This window comes from Bos taurus, chromosome 9, assembly GCF_002263795.3.
Source record: "Bos taurus isolate L1 Dominette 01449 registration number 42190680 breed Hereford chromosome 9, ARS-UCD2.0, whole genome shotgun sequence".
NCBI classification, from domain to species: domain Eukaryota; kingdom Metazoa; phylum Chordata; class Mammalia; order Artiodactyla; family Bovidae; genus Bos; species Bos taurus.
In genome coordinates, this window is record NC_037336.1 from 100569136 (window position 1) to 100583190 (window position 14055).

At 43.0% G+C, this 14055-nt stretch overlaps 1 protein-coding gene across 5 annotated transcripts in view; it reads right to left on the bottom strand.

Annotated features, from left to right (window-relative positions):
• PDE10A (phosphodiesterase 10A) overlaps nt 1-14055 on the bottom strand; it is a 574597-nt gene that overhangs the window by 106079 nt on the left and 454463 nt on the right. For all 5 annotated transcript variants that reach the window (XM_059889985.1, XM_059889984.1, XM_059889983.1 and 2 more), the window contains one exon: nt 2227-2255. In XM_059889985.1, the coding sequence (XP_059745968.1) occupies nt 2227-2255 (29 nt within the window). The remainder of the gene's footprint in view (nt 1-2226; nt 2256-14055) is intronic.

A 14055-nucleotide genomic window follows, 5' to 3' on the forward strand; every position in this document is an offset into this window, starting at 1 on the left:
CCCTTCTCCTCTTGCCTTCAGTCTTTCCCAGCATCAGGGTCTTTTCCAACGAGTCAGTTCTCCACATCAGGTAGCTAAAGCTTTGGAGTTTCAGCTTTAGCATCAGTTCTTCCAATGAATATTCAGGACTGGTTTCCTTTAGGATGGACTGACTAGTTTGATCCCCAAGGTTGCACAAGGTATTTCTAAGTCTCACTTTAACTTAAAACATTGGTATGCCATTTTATAAAGCAAATTCTGAATATCAGAACTGACCGAGATCTGGAGTACACTCAGGAAAAAAAAAAAAAAAACACGTAAAGATCCTGGCAACCGATACTCTTCTAGATCATCAGCTCATGTATTTAGCACTTCTCAGCTGGAGATGCATTTCTCTAAATCCGGCATAAAATAGGAGACTCTTATAAAACAATAGCAAAGAAGAAAAGCACTGTGTATAGCCGCTCCTCACTTCTCATGGCCTTAAAGACGGCACGCCATGTCGTCTGCGTCTCCTCTCCACTCACCCAGCAGGAGGCACTGTTATACGACGCACGCCGCCATCTGCACCCACAATGCCTGGTGGCGATATTTTGCAAAATTAAACTATGCAAAGATGCATTCAACCAAAAGGACTCTTCTTTGTTCACACAGCTATTTTCCCCAAATAGAGCCTGGCAAGAATAACTGAAAGCGTGGACTGCAGCAACAAACTCACTGATGACAGACACTGTGGTATAAAAGCTTTAAACGGGGGGACACTGGAAGGTAGCCCACTAAACGGGCAAGCAGAGTCAGGGCAGTGACATCAGCAGGGAGCAGGAGGACCACTGTCCACTCCGCTGCCAACGGAACAGGACGGAAGGAAGGCATGCGGGCAGGTTGGAACCACCTCCTGGGGCATCTCTTTCCCACTTCCCTTCAGAACAGCAATATCTAAAACCTTTCCAGGCTTCTAAAGGCTAAGTTGAGGTTAGGGATTCACTATGAATGAAAGCTCTTCTACAACAAGAATGTGATGGCTAAGTTGTATTGCAGCTTTTTCCGTACTGTTCTTGATGTATAAACAGGTGGTACCACCTCGGAGCTCTGAGATAGTGGCTTTACCAATACCAACACCTCAGTATCTCATGACAGTCCAGGTCCACTCGTGAGGATCCTCTGTTATCCTCACACATTGCTTTCAGCCGTTTCTGCTGCTCTCAGTAGCTGTAAAAATTCCAGGCTGATCTCTCTGCCCCTGATATACGCTGAAACACTCAGACTTGGGAACGTTCCAACTGCGAGCCCAGAAGACGCGAAGCTAATAGTGCCAAACCCAGGAAAACCCTGAGACTTCCAGAATCTTAAGTCTGTTAGGTTGCGATGGGCAGGGGGAACCCTGCCCGGTCTCCAGCAATAGCCCTGGTCATTTTAAAGATTCATTTCTTCAGATAATACAGAATAAAGGAATGTATCTGAATATGTGACTCTGATTAACAGTACTTCAGTTTCTATCATATGATACAGTGATCACTTACACAAAGCTGTATCAGGTATAATTCTGACTGATTATTTTCAACACTGATTCCACCTATTAAGATCTTTATCTGTCAACAGGATACAGAATTATAAGATCCATTTTATGTGTAATCACAGAATTATCATTTTGTAACAGCTTTTGATACCACACCCCACAAGCTCTTAAATTTGCTAAGTCTCTTAAAGCATTTCTCTTGGGTGTGAAAACAGTGTATTTAACATTTGTGAAAGTACTGACGAAAGTCACGCCCTCGATCCAGGCGGAGTCACCTTTTGCTCTCGCCGAGTGAAGGTGCATGAACTCGCAGGCAGGGCCGGCCAGGCAGCACGAAGCCACTGGGCAGGGGCCATGAAGTGGCGGCCGGAGCACCTGTCCCCACCTGGGAACGCCGCAGAGGCGCGGCCTCACCTTCCGGTGTTTCAAGAGAAGCCAGAAATCCCGTCTTAACATGCACTCGCTCAGCCTCTGACTGTTGGCAGCAGAAAGCTCTTGAGCACGTGCAGGCCGCGCGGGGCGCATCTGCTCGCTGTGATCAGTTTGAGCCCTCTGCTTTGACACCTCTCTCCCCACTGGCTTCACTCCACGCTCACGAGTGACGCTTTGGAGAGGGCACTCAGTTTTGTAATTATTTTTCTAACACTTTAGCGTGTTAGAGCACTGAAAAAATATGCAAAAGAATGTACTTTCTATATTGTGGTAAAAAAAATTATATTCACATTACTTACCCTGCTGACTTCCTTAGGAGCTGATTCATCTGGGGGATGAAGAAGGGAGGGAGAAAAAAAAATAATGTTAGAAGCTCTGGGTAGTTTCTGAAAAACATAGAACATGTCATTCAGTCTCTGGAAACCAGAAGGGTATTTGCAATGCTTCCTCTTGCAATGTCTAAAAATTTGGTTTTAAACCTCTGTAAGGTAAAGAAACATAATATATTTAGAGTTAGATGTATGTATGTAGCAATTTTGGAGGGAAATGAAATAACACCACAGCTTGTTGATCATTTTCATGATTACCTTTTTAGAGATTTTCAAATAGTAATGCCTGAAAATATGGCTACACTGTATCTTAACCAATACATATGCCTAAAAATGAGACTGTAGTATTTGCAATATTCTAAATGACACAATCCACACGAATGTCTCAAAAGGCCATTCGCACTTGTGCTGTCGGGCAGGTGCCAGCATTCCACGTTTGCTGACATGACAGCTGTGTCTGCACGGCCTGGTGAAGGCACAGACCACTCCCGCCAACAGGCTGCTCGGCACCACGGACCCAGGAGGCGGCGGGCTTGTCTCCACCAGCAGGGCAGCACTGCTTTCTGGTAAATTAAGACTGATGGGTTGCCCTGGTCTAGGTGAGGCCCTCTGACGGGCTCTCCCTGCGAGGCTGGCTACATGGCCAGACTATGCCTGTGTAACCAACAGGGTATGAGAAACAAACCGGCCAAGGCGCCACTTTAGGTCCGCCGGCTGTGAGCACCTGTGCCCGGGAGCTAGTTCTGACCCAGAGAAAATGTGCTGACGTGGCCCTTCCAGAGGATGCGGGTAGGGGCTGGAGACCCCTCTCCAGACCCCTCACTGGGAGGCAGCCTTTACCGCTGCTGCCTTCTTGGGCCTTGTAGCAAGGAAACCTGTCTTACTACCCCCATCAGTACACACTTCACACACCAAGTTTCTAACATGTTCTATACCACACCAGAGCACAGCCTCATCTACCTTAACACCGACAAAGGCATGTCCCACAGGTCCAGACAGGGCACTGATTCTTCTTTCTCCTTCAACATTCTTATTAACTAAACCACTGAGTCCTGGCATTTCCTCTTTTTTTCTAATCTTTTTTAGATTTACGGCTTACCACCCATTTCCACAAATAATATTAAGTACAGTCCCAAAGCACATATCAACCAGTAGCCTCTAAGCTGATCCCTGAATTCCGTATCTGCCCTGGAAATCATGTACACACACACACACACACACACACACACACACTGACCCACCCAGTTTATCTTTCAAAAATATTCCATCCATCACCATCTATCATTCCAGTGGTCAGGTATGGATGTGAGAATTGGACTATAAAGAAAGCTGAGCACCAAAGAATTGATGCTTTTGAACTGTGGTGTTGGAGAAGACTCTTGAGAGTCCCTTGGCCTGCAAGGAGATCCAACCAGTCCATCCTAAAGGAGATCAGTCCTGGGTGTTCATTGGAAGGACTGATGTTGAAGCTGAAACTCCAATACTTTGACCACCTGATGCAAAGAACTGACTCACTGGAAAAGACCCTGATGCTGGGAAAGATTGAAGGTGGGAGGAAAAGGGGACAACAGAGGATGAGATGGTTGGATGGCATCACCGATTCAATGGACATAAGTTTGAGCAAGCTCCGGGAGTTGGTGATGGACAGGGAAGCCTGGCATGCTGCAGTTCATGGGGTCGCAAAAAGTCACACATGACTGAGTGACTGAACTGAACTGAACTGATCATACCCCTTGGATGCTTCAGAATTTATAGTAAATTAGACATCAAAGGGCTTCCCAGGTGGTGCTAGAGGTAAAGAACCCACCTGCTAATGCAAGAGACACGAGACACTCGGGTTAGATCCCTGGGTTGGGAAGATTCCCTGGAGGAGGGCATGGCAGCCCATTCTAGTATTCTTGCTTGAAGAATCCCACCAACAGAAGAGCCTGGCATGCAGTCCATAGGGTCGCAAAGAGTCAGACACAGCTGAAGCGGCCTAGCATGCACACACACTGCCTCTACCTGGGGACTTTTTCAGAATTAGCAAGCTTGGAGCTATCAGATAGTACGTGTTCAGTAAACAGTAGCTATTCTTGTATTACCTGTTAACACATATTTCTTACACATTTTTGTTATATTTGTTCCATAATGATTTGAATATTACATCTGATTTCCGTAAGAATGTAACCATGTTATAGGGAAAACATAGACTTTATGTTATATACTGAAGTCACTTGATTAAAAAAATTTCACTTATTCCTTAACTCCTAACCTCTTATTCTTTTCTAAAGCTCTCTGAAGATGAAACTATTTGATTTAATCATCACAACAAATTAACAGATTATAAAGTTGCAGAGACAGATACGTTTCTAACTCTTTTAGATTTTTATCGAAGAAGTTCAGTAAACGGGGGTCAAAAGTGAAGGGTGATTAACGCACGGGCGCCGGCAGGTAGCGCTCATGCGCACACGCTGACTGCAGCACTAAGCGGGGCGTCCAGGCTGCGACCCTCGGGGGCCGTCCACTGTCCAGTCATCACCGGGACTCGGAAGTTAGTTCAAGGGAAGAAGAGCTCGAATGTCCAGACATTCGGACGTCTGCATATACACGTCCGCTTCACTTTTTCCGTCGGTTCTGCCGAGTGCTTCTCCAACTCGAGCGTGCAAAGGATGCTCTGCTGCTAGTATTTATACAAACCAACTCCTCTTTTGTTTGATGGCCAGTTTAAGGTATGTGAAAGGAAAGTGCTATCTATAGCCTAACATCTGGCTTTTTCACCTTGTGCACAGACTTAAGACTCTATCTTCTACGTCTTCTTCAGACTCGGAAGCCAAACAGTTTCTGCTAACTGAATGTCAAGTCCATTACATTTAGGGAATTCAGCAATTCAGCTGAGGGGATTAATGAGCGCAGTGAACTGGTTAGGATAAGGGAACCTGGCTTCCTGCTTCCTGCATTTGGAAGTTCCATCGAGCTCTCTTGCCCAAGGAAACGGCCAGCACCCTGAAGACACGGCCTGGGTGAGTGCTGCGCGGTGGAGCGGCCGGAGCGGGGCGCCCCAGAGGCAGCTCGGCAGGAGGCTCAGTGCGCGCAGGGCTCGGGAGCCCGGCCGCGGCTCACTTGCTGTCATAACTCTGGGCAAAAAGTCTGACTGCCTTTGACGGCCTCTAAGTCTGAAGTGCAGCAATACATGAACTGTGAACTTCCAGATGTTCAAGCTGGTTTTAGAAAAGGCAGAGGAACCAGAGATCAAATTGCCAACATCCGATGGATCATGGAAAAAGCAAGAGAGTTCCAGAAAAACATCTATTTCTGCTTTATTAACTATGCCAAAGCCTTTGATTGTGTGGATCACAATAAACTGTGGAAAATTCTGAAAGAGATGGGAATACCAGACCACCTGACCTGCCTCTTGAGAAACCTATATGCGGGTCAGTTGTTGTTGTTCAGTTGCTAAGTCACGTCCGACTCTCTGTGACCCCGTGGACTACCGCATGCCAGGCTTCCCTGTCCTCCTCTCTCTCCCACGTTTGCTCACACTCCCGTGCATCGAGTCGGTGGTGCCATCCAAGCATCTCATCCACTGTTGTCCCCTTCTCCTCCTGCGCTCAATCAGCATGAGGGTCTTTTCCAATGAGTACTTAACTCAAAAATAAGTACTTGCTGGAAGTAAGTACTTCCCCTTACTTCCCCTCAACAGGCCTAGTGGTCATCTGTAAATCTGCATCTTAAAATGTAGATCTGTGAAAAAATTGAGGTCACATTTTCTCTAAGAAATGTTTGTAAAAATATGGTCAGTGTGTTTAAAAGTAGCTACTTTAAGACATATGCAGTGATATTGATTTTTCATTAGCAGCTTTACTAAAGCCCAATTTACATGCCATAAAATTAACCCATGCTAAGTATACAACTCAGTGATTCCAGTCGATTTACAGAGGTGTGACGGGCTCTCACCAATCCAGTGCAGACCCTCCACCCCCCCAAGTCCCCTTATGTCCCTTTACATTCAACCCCTGTTCCCACCACAGCCAGTCACATCAGGGCCGTCTCTGTTCTCAAACACTCACCTTTTCTGGGCATTTCAAATAAGTGGAATCACACAATACAGAACTAGCTGTATCTGGCTTCTTCCACATGGCACAATATTTTGAGGTTCATCCATGTTAGAACATGTATCAGTATTTCTTATTATCAAATAGTATTCCTATTATATGGGTGTATCACATTTTAGCCATTTACCAGCTAATAGACATTTTAATTGTTTTTGACTGGAGCTATTCTGAACAATGCCCCCTAGGAACTACTGAATACATATCTTTTGTATGGACACACTTTCCTTTCTCTTGGATAGACACTTAGGAGTAGATTTGATGAATACTAATAAAGTAAGTTTAACCTTCTTAGAAACTGATCAATTGTTTTCCAAAGCACCATTACCATTTTACTTTTCCAAAAGTGAATTGCACAGACATCCGTTTATCTTCATCGTCATCAGTACTGGACAGTGTCTGTCCTTTTTCTTTCATGCTTGGTGAGTGTACAACATCTCGCTGCGTTCCCCTAATAGTTAATGATGTTGAGAAGACTTACCAGTCATTTGCATACTTCTTTGGGATAATGCATATCCAAATCTGTTGTCTGTTTATACATTGGGTTGTCTATCTTCTTATTGAATTTAACAAATCTTTATATATTCTAGATATGTTTTTAATGAAGCCTATTTTTCCAAAAGAATTTTTTTTAAGGATCCTCCTTTAGGTATTGTATAAAATAACTTTGGCCCACCCAAGATCATTAATATTTTTTTTTCCTATTTTGTCTAGGAATTTCAAAACTTTAGCTCTTTCAATTAGATATATGATCTATATTAAATTAATTTTAATTTATAATGTGAGAAAAGGGTATTTTTAAATATTGCATCTGGATATCCAATTGTTCTATAACAACTATGCTTCCTTCTAAGGAATTGTTTCAACATCTTTGTTGAAAATCATTTGACCACGTGAGGGTTTTACCTGGACTCTGAATTCTGCTGCATTGACCTATCTGTAAGGCAGGACAACAGAGCTAAAATACCATTAGTACAGTAAGTTCTGAAACCAAGTAATGTAACTCCTCAAAACTGAACTTTACTTTTGTAATTATTATGGCTCTTTTAGGTCCTTTACCTTTTACATCAACATCTCAATTTGTATTAAAAAATCCCTCTGGGATTTTGAGAGGTAATGAGTTGAATATATAGATTAATTTGGGGAGAACTGTCATCCTGGCAATACTGATTCTCCCAACCCATGAACATGACATCTGTCTCCATTTATTCAGACTTTTCTTTCCTCCCTCTCAGCAAGATTTATAGATTTCAGTGTATGAAATTTGTGTTTCTTTGCTAAATTTATTCCTAAACTTTTTAATTTTTTGAGGCTATTATGAACAAAAGTATTTTCTTAATTTCTGACTGTTCCTTTCTAGTAGATGGAAACAGATTGATTTTTGTGTCTTGATTTTTTTCCTATATCAGTCCTTGTCTCCTGAGACCTTGCTCACACGTTCATTAGTTTAGCAGTTTTTTGTGGAATATTTGAAATTTTTCCACATCCAGGATCATGTATCCGTGGGAAAAGGATTTAGTTCTTCCACTTAAACCTGGATACATCCTGTTTTTTACTGCTCAAGTTAACAGTTCACATCTCCTAATTCTCTGACGGTTTTCATCATGAATGGATATTGAATTCTATCAAAACCTTTGTCTGTATTAAGATAATTGTGTTAACTCTAATAAGTTTAAATAATTGATTTACTGCTATTAAACAAACTGGTATTCATACAGGGTCATACCATATTTTTAATATGTTACTAGATTTGGTTTCCTGATTTTATTTAGGGGTTATTGCATGTATGTTCAAGGGAGGCTTGTCTTGTGATGTTTTAGTCTGTTTTTTTTTTTTTTATCAGGTTAATACATGACTCAAAGAAGGAGCTGGGAACTTTTTCTTCCTCCTCTCTTTCTGAAAAGAGTTGGAGAAGGATTGGTAGTAACTCCATTTACAACACCTGATACGATTCATCAGTACAGCCATGGGAGAACAAGCTCTGGGTTGTGGAAATATGTTAATTACTAAGGCCTGTTAGATTTTCTTTCTTGTTATGTCAGTTTTGGTGATTTTATCTTTCCAGGAGTCTGCTTTATTCAAGATGTCTAATTTCTAACAGGAAGCTTTGCATTCTCCATCAACTGTTGATGGATCTGTCCAGCAGAAGGGGACAATGCCCAGAATCCCAACCTTCTTCAGGTCTGCTCGAGTTCTATGCTGTCTGGGCCCTTTCCAAGGGGGACCGCGGAAGCTTCTCCAGGAACGTGTGCATGTCCTCAGTCAGGAGCGTGTCTGTCTCAGTCTCGCCGAGATCTCAGGCTGGCGCAGCCTGAGATTTGCCAGCCCTCCCCCACTCACTGGCCTCCAAAGCTCCAAAGATGGTGGCGCCTCCAAGTTGAATGAACGCTTTCAACTTGTGGAGAAGCTGTCAGAGCCTCTGCTCCAACCAAGGGGACAGGGCGCAACGGAAGAAGCTCTGGGCCATAACATGATGAATAGCCACGGTTCTTACCTGAATTTATCTGAAAACTGCAGGTCAGTTTTCAAATTATGAATGTCTCTCGAATTGCTGTATGCCTTTGGTTGACATTCAGAGACTAAAGTGGCTGGTTTTGTCCATTACTGTCCAATTGATGACTGCTTCTTGGGGAAAGACTTTGCTACCTTCTTCACTGTCATAGGTGGAAGTCCAGCTTTGGATAAATGTCATCATTTTCACTGAGTAACAGCAATTATCAACATGTGGTCCAGAGGCCTCTGGCATCCCAGAGACCATTCAGAGGGCTCACGAGTAGACTATTTTCATAATAACACTAAAATCCAACTCACTTATTTCTTATTTTTTCACAAATATACATTGTATTTTTCAGAGGCTACATAATGCTCCTACAGTACACAGAATGCATCCATTGTATCCTAATATTTTCTAAAATGTTTTAAGGTCACTGCTTTAAGATATCAGTATGTGAGCCTTCAGAGGCTCTTCATGTTCTCAGTGCTCTGCAGCACTTGCATCTGCGGCCTTTGGACACCCCTGCTCCAGCCTCTGCAACTTCAATAACATCTGATAAATAGCTACTTTGGATTCCCAAGTTCTTTGCACCTACACAAACACAGAAAAATGTACACTTCACCCCAAACTATTATTATTTAGAATTTAATATTTTAATTATTTTATCCTAAAAACAAAATTCATACATAGTATATTTTCTTATATTTAAGGATAGGTCATTAGCCTTTAAAAAGGGGAGCTTAGTTGACTCATTTTCTCAACCTACAGCTGCACCGTTTATGTCTAAAGACACTGAAAAAGATGAAACTGACTTATGAGAAGATTCTCCAACTCATGGGAGGGAGGAATCTACTCCAAAGGAACAGGGTGAAACTGTAAAAAAAAAAAAAAAAGGATAAAAGATCACTCTTTTGGCTTTAATAATTTACCTTATCCTGCAGGTCAGGAAGGAGAAGGAAATGGCAACCCACTCCAGTGTTCTTGCCTGGAGAATCCCAGGGATGGGGGAGCCTGGTGGGCTGCTATCTATGGGGTCGCACTGAGTTGGACATGACTGAAGTGACTTAGCAGCAGTAGCAGCAGGTCAGGAAGCAACAGTTAGAACTGGACATGGAACAACAGACTGGTTCCAAATAGGAAAAGGAGTACGTCAAGGCTGTATATTGTCACCCTGCTTATTTAACTTATATGCAGAGTACATCATAAGAAACGCTGGGTTGGAAGAAGCACAAGCTGGAATCAAGACTGCCGGGAGAAATATCAATAACCTCAGATATGCATATGACACCACCCTTATGGCAGAAAGTGAAGAGGAACTAAAAAGCCTCTTGATGAAAGTGAAAGTGGAGAGTGAAAAAGTTGGCTTAAAGCTCAACATTCAGAAAACTAAGACCATGGCATCTGGTCCCATCCCTTCATGGGAAATAGGTGGGGAAACAGTGGAAACAGTGTCAGACTTTATTTTTTGGGGCTCCAAAATCACTGCAGATGGTGACTGCAGCCATGAAATTAAAAGACACTTACTCCTTGGAAGAAAAGTTATGACCAACCTAGACAGCATATTGAAAAGCAGAGACATTACTTTGCCAACAAAGGTCCATTTAGTCAAGGCTATGGTTTTTCCAATGGTCATGTAGGATGTGAGAGTTGGACTATGAAGAAAGCTGAGTGCCGAAGAATTGATGCTGTTGAACTGTGGTGTTGGAGAAGACTCTTGAGAGTCCCTTGGACTGCAAGGAGATCCAACCAGTCCATTCTAAAGGAGATCAGCCCTGGGATTTCTTTGGAAGGAATGATGCTAAAGCTGAAACTCCAGTACTTTGGCCACCTCATGCGAAGAGTTGACTCATTGGAAAAGATTCTGATGCTGGGAGGGATTGGGGGCAGGAGGAGAAGGGGACGACAGAGGATGAGATGGCTGGATGACATCACCGACTCAATGGACCTGAATTTGAGTGAACTCTGGGAGATGGTGATGGACAGGGAGGCCTGGCGTGCTGCGATTCATGGGGTCGCAAAGAGTCGGACAGGACTGAGCGACTGAACTGAACTGAACTGATCCTCCTTATGCAACAGAACATTTGCCAACAGTACGGTGGTACCAGTTAAGCTGCAAGGTTATTTTGAGACCAATCATTCAGTGTATAAAGAGAAAAGAATTGAATATTTTAAATGTAGACATGGTGCCCCTTTAAAAGCCCCAAATTGCTTGTAAGAGCTTTTCATACTAGAAATGTCACAGCCACTGACTTGAGGGTAAGTTAATGTTATTGTATTGACTACAGAAGCACCCACAGTGGCTGAGAAAGTGATAAAATGTTCAGGGGGTGCTGCCGGATGCCTGCTGCGTGAGAAGTCAGCCCGAGTACTCATAGTGCAGTCCTGTCTGCAGGGATAAAGTAACCATTAAAGATAGTCGCAAACATCTTCAAAACTGAAATTCTGTTTTACAGTGAATGAGCCTATAGATGTGGCTGATGTCATTATTTTCGTGGTATTTGTCTGAAATCCACACATAAGAGTCATCAAAGACCTTTCATTTGAATATAGGATAACAAATGTAAGTGATGCTGAGCTATTCCAAGAGCTGAATCACTTTTTCAAAGTATCACCTTTTATCCGGGAACATCTGGATTGACACCTGTTTTGTAAAGCCGCCTGCGGCCGCCCAGATCACAGAACAACTCCAGGCGGCACCAGCGGTCACTGTCACTGTGGTGTGTGCCATACACTAGCAAAATACACAGATATCTGTGTGTAATGGTAGGTAACAGGCACAAATGGTAAGGAAATACTCTAAGTGTTGAATAACATTTTTAAAGCTCTCACAGACTCATAGAAAAAAAAAAGTCACTTTAGTTTAAGGATGTCCTTAATGTAGTGGGCCACTGCCGGGAAACTTGCATATTTACCATCAGCAGAAAGCAAAGGTCACCAACAGACAGCCAGATGAGTGACCTCAGGCCCAGGCATGTCCTCCCCACTCCCTCGGGTAGCTGTCTTTCTCATCACTGACACATCTGCATCACAGGACACGCCGGGTCACATGGCACCAGAAGCGAAGTCACTCGCCTCATGGCCCGGGTCTGTTACAGGCAGACTGCGCTGGTTCTAAGTCCAAAGCCCAGCCTCTTGTATCGCCCAGTACACAGGACAGAGAACATTCTCAGGGCTGGAACACGCTTCTTCCCGACCTGAACAGACCACCAGCTGTATGCTAACTCTTTTGTAGTGGGAGGTGCATGAGGTAGTAATTTTCATATTACTTTGCAAGCAATGACCCAGGATAACTGAACCTCTAAAATTTTCACTGATTTTCAGAGGACCTCGGAATCACTGTAGGACTTATCTCCAGTGGTAAGCTGGTGAAAGTTTAACAGATGACTCCTGTGGGAAAGTACGCTCTAATTTGTTCATTCCAATCTCTGTGGTATAAATATTCCTATGATGTATTAAAATCAGCTTGTACAGGCTTGAAAGAACCAATTATTAAATTTTCAAGAATTTTGCAAGCTGGTTGTTAAAATAGTCATTATTAAAAACCTAATTATATAAACAAACATTTTAAAGGTAATAAATATTGAAAACTCACCATTCTCTAATCATTTTATGACATTTTACTGTGATCTGCCCCCTTGAGGCCATGTCTACTGCATCTATGACAGAAATGCTATGTAACGGTGTGCTACTGCGTATCTCTTCTTAATTCCAAGCTCGGTGACCTCACATTGGTAGACGGATACGGAGTTCAGTGCTCCGTAAGTAACTGTTGATCAGCTCTGAAGGAAAATACATAAAACTCTGATTTGTAGCTTTTGCTGGTTTCTGTGGTGTAAACACTTAACCCATGGCTGATTTCAAGCTACCAACTTTGATGTCAACTGGATCATAACATTCTGGGAAATTTATCAACTGGCTGAGCCAACGTAAGCCACTCCCCTACATGGCTACTTCCTTCCTTTATATTCGTCATTCATTTTGTTGTCAGGTAAAACTTTGACTTTTCAACACATTACATGCAAGTCCAATAAGCTATTTAAGCAGTTTGTATGGACCTACAGTTACATGTATGAAACACTTCACAATTATTTTTAAAAGATCTGTTCCACAGATTTACTTTGACAAAGTTCCAGAAGTGGTGGTGCAGTATGTAAGGATCAAACCATCAGAACTTTAAATGAGGGTAAAGCTCACTTCAAAGGAAGCACTACTTATACATATAAAATCAGAGGAGGGAGCAAAATATTAAAGATCTAGTTTTGTTGCATTTCAAAGCAATAAAAATTAGCACTATGGATAAAATTTTGAAATTTAGAATAAACAACTGATGCTACTTCACTTTATTACATCAAAGGATGTTTAATGAATAGAGTCTGAGTAAAAAATTATATATTGTAAAATAAGGAAATACAAACTAATGGGGGAAATACATTATAAGATGCCTGAGGGGGGAAGAGAATCTTAAAAATTAGTCTCCCCTCTAGACAACAAAGGGGTTCCCTGGTAGCTTAGCTGGTAAAGAATCCACCTGCTATGCAGGAGACCCCAGTTTGATTCCAGGGTCGGGAAGATCTGCTGGAGAAGGGAAAGGCTACCCACTCCAGTATTCTTGGGCTTCCCTGGTGGCTCAGTTGGTAAAGAATCTGCCCACAATGTGGGAGACCTGGGTTTGATCCCTGGGTTGGGAAGATCCCCTGGAGAAGGGAACGGCTACCCACTCCAGTATTCTGGCCTGGAGAATTCCGTGGACTCTATAGTCCATGGGGTCACAAAGAGTTGAATGTGACTGAGCCACTTTCACTTTCACTAGACAATAATTGCACTGCCAGAATCTGTTGGATGTAATTATTTGAAAGTCTGGAGCCTACTGAAGGACTGAAACTTCCAGGGAACATCTGGATGGTAAATTACAGTTAATTTTGGTCAGTTTCAGCTCCTAGCACAGTACAGCTCTCCGCTCCCCACTCCATGGCAGGCAGCTATGCAGCATTCTTGCAGCAGCCTGCACAGAGCTTGTGGGAGTCAAGATCGGTGAAAAGGACCTCTGCCTCCAAATATCAAGAGCCTGCAATCCGGTCACTGACTGCTGTTTCTGATTTCAGAGGTGTAAACGAGGAGGTGGGTCACCACTGTTGCTGCACTTCCCCCACCTGTTCCTCTCTTCTGGCTAAAGAGACTGTCAAGGGATTTAAAAGGGTACTCCTCTTTTTCCCC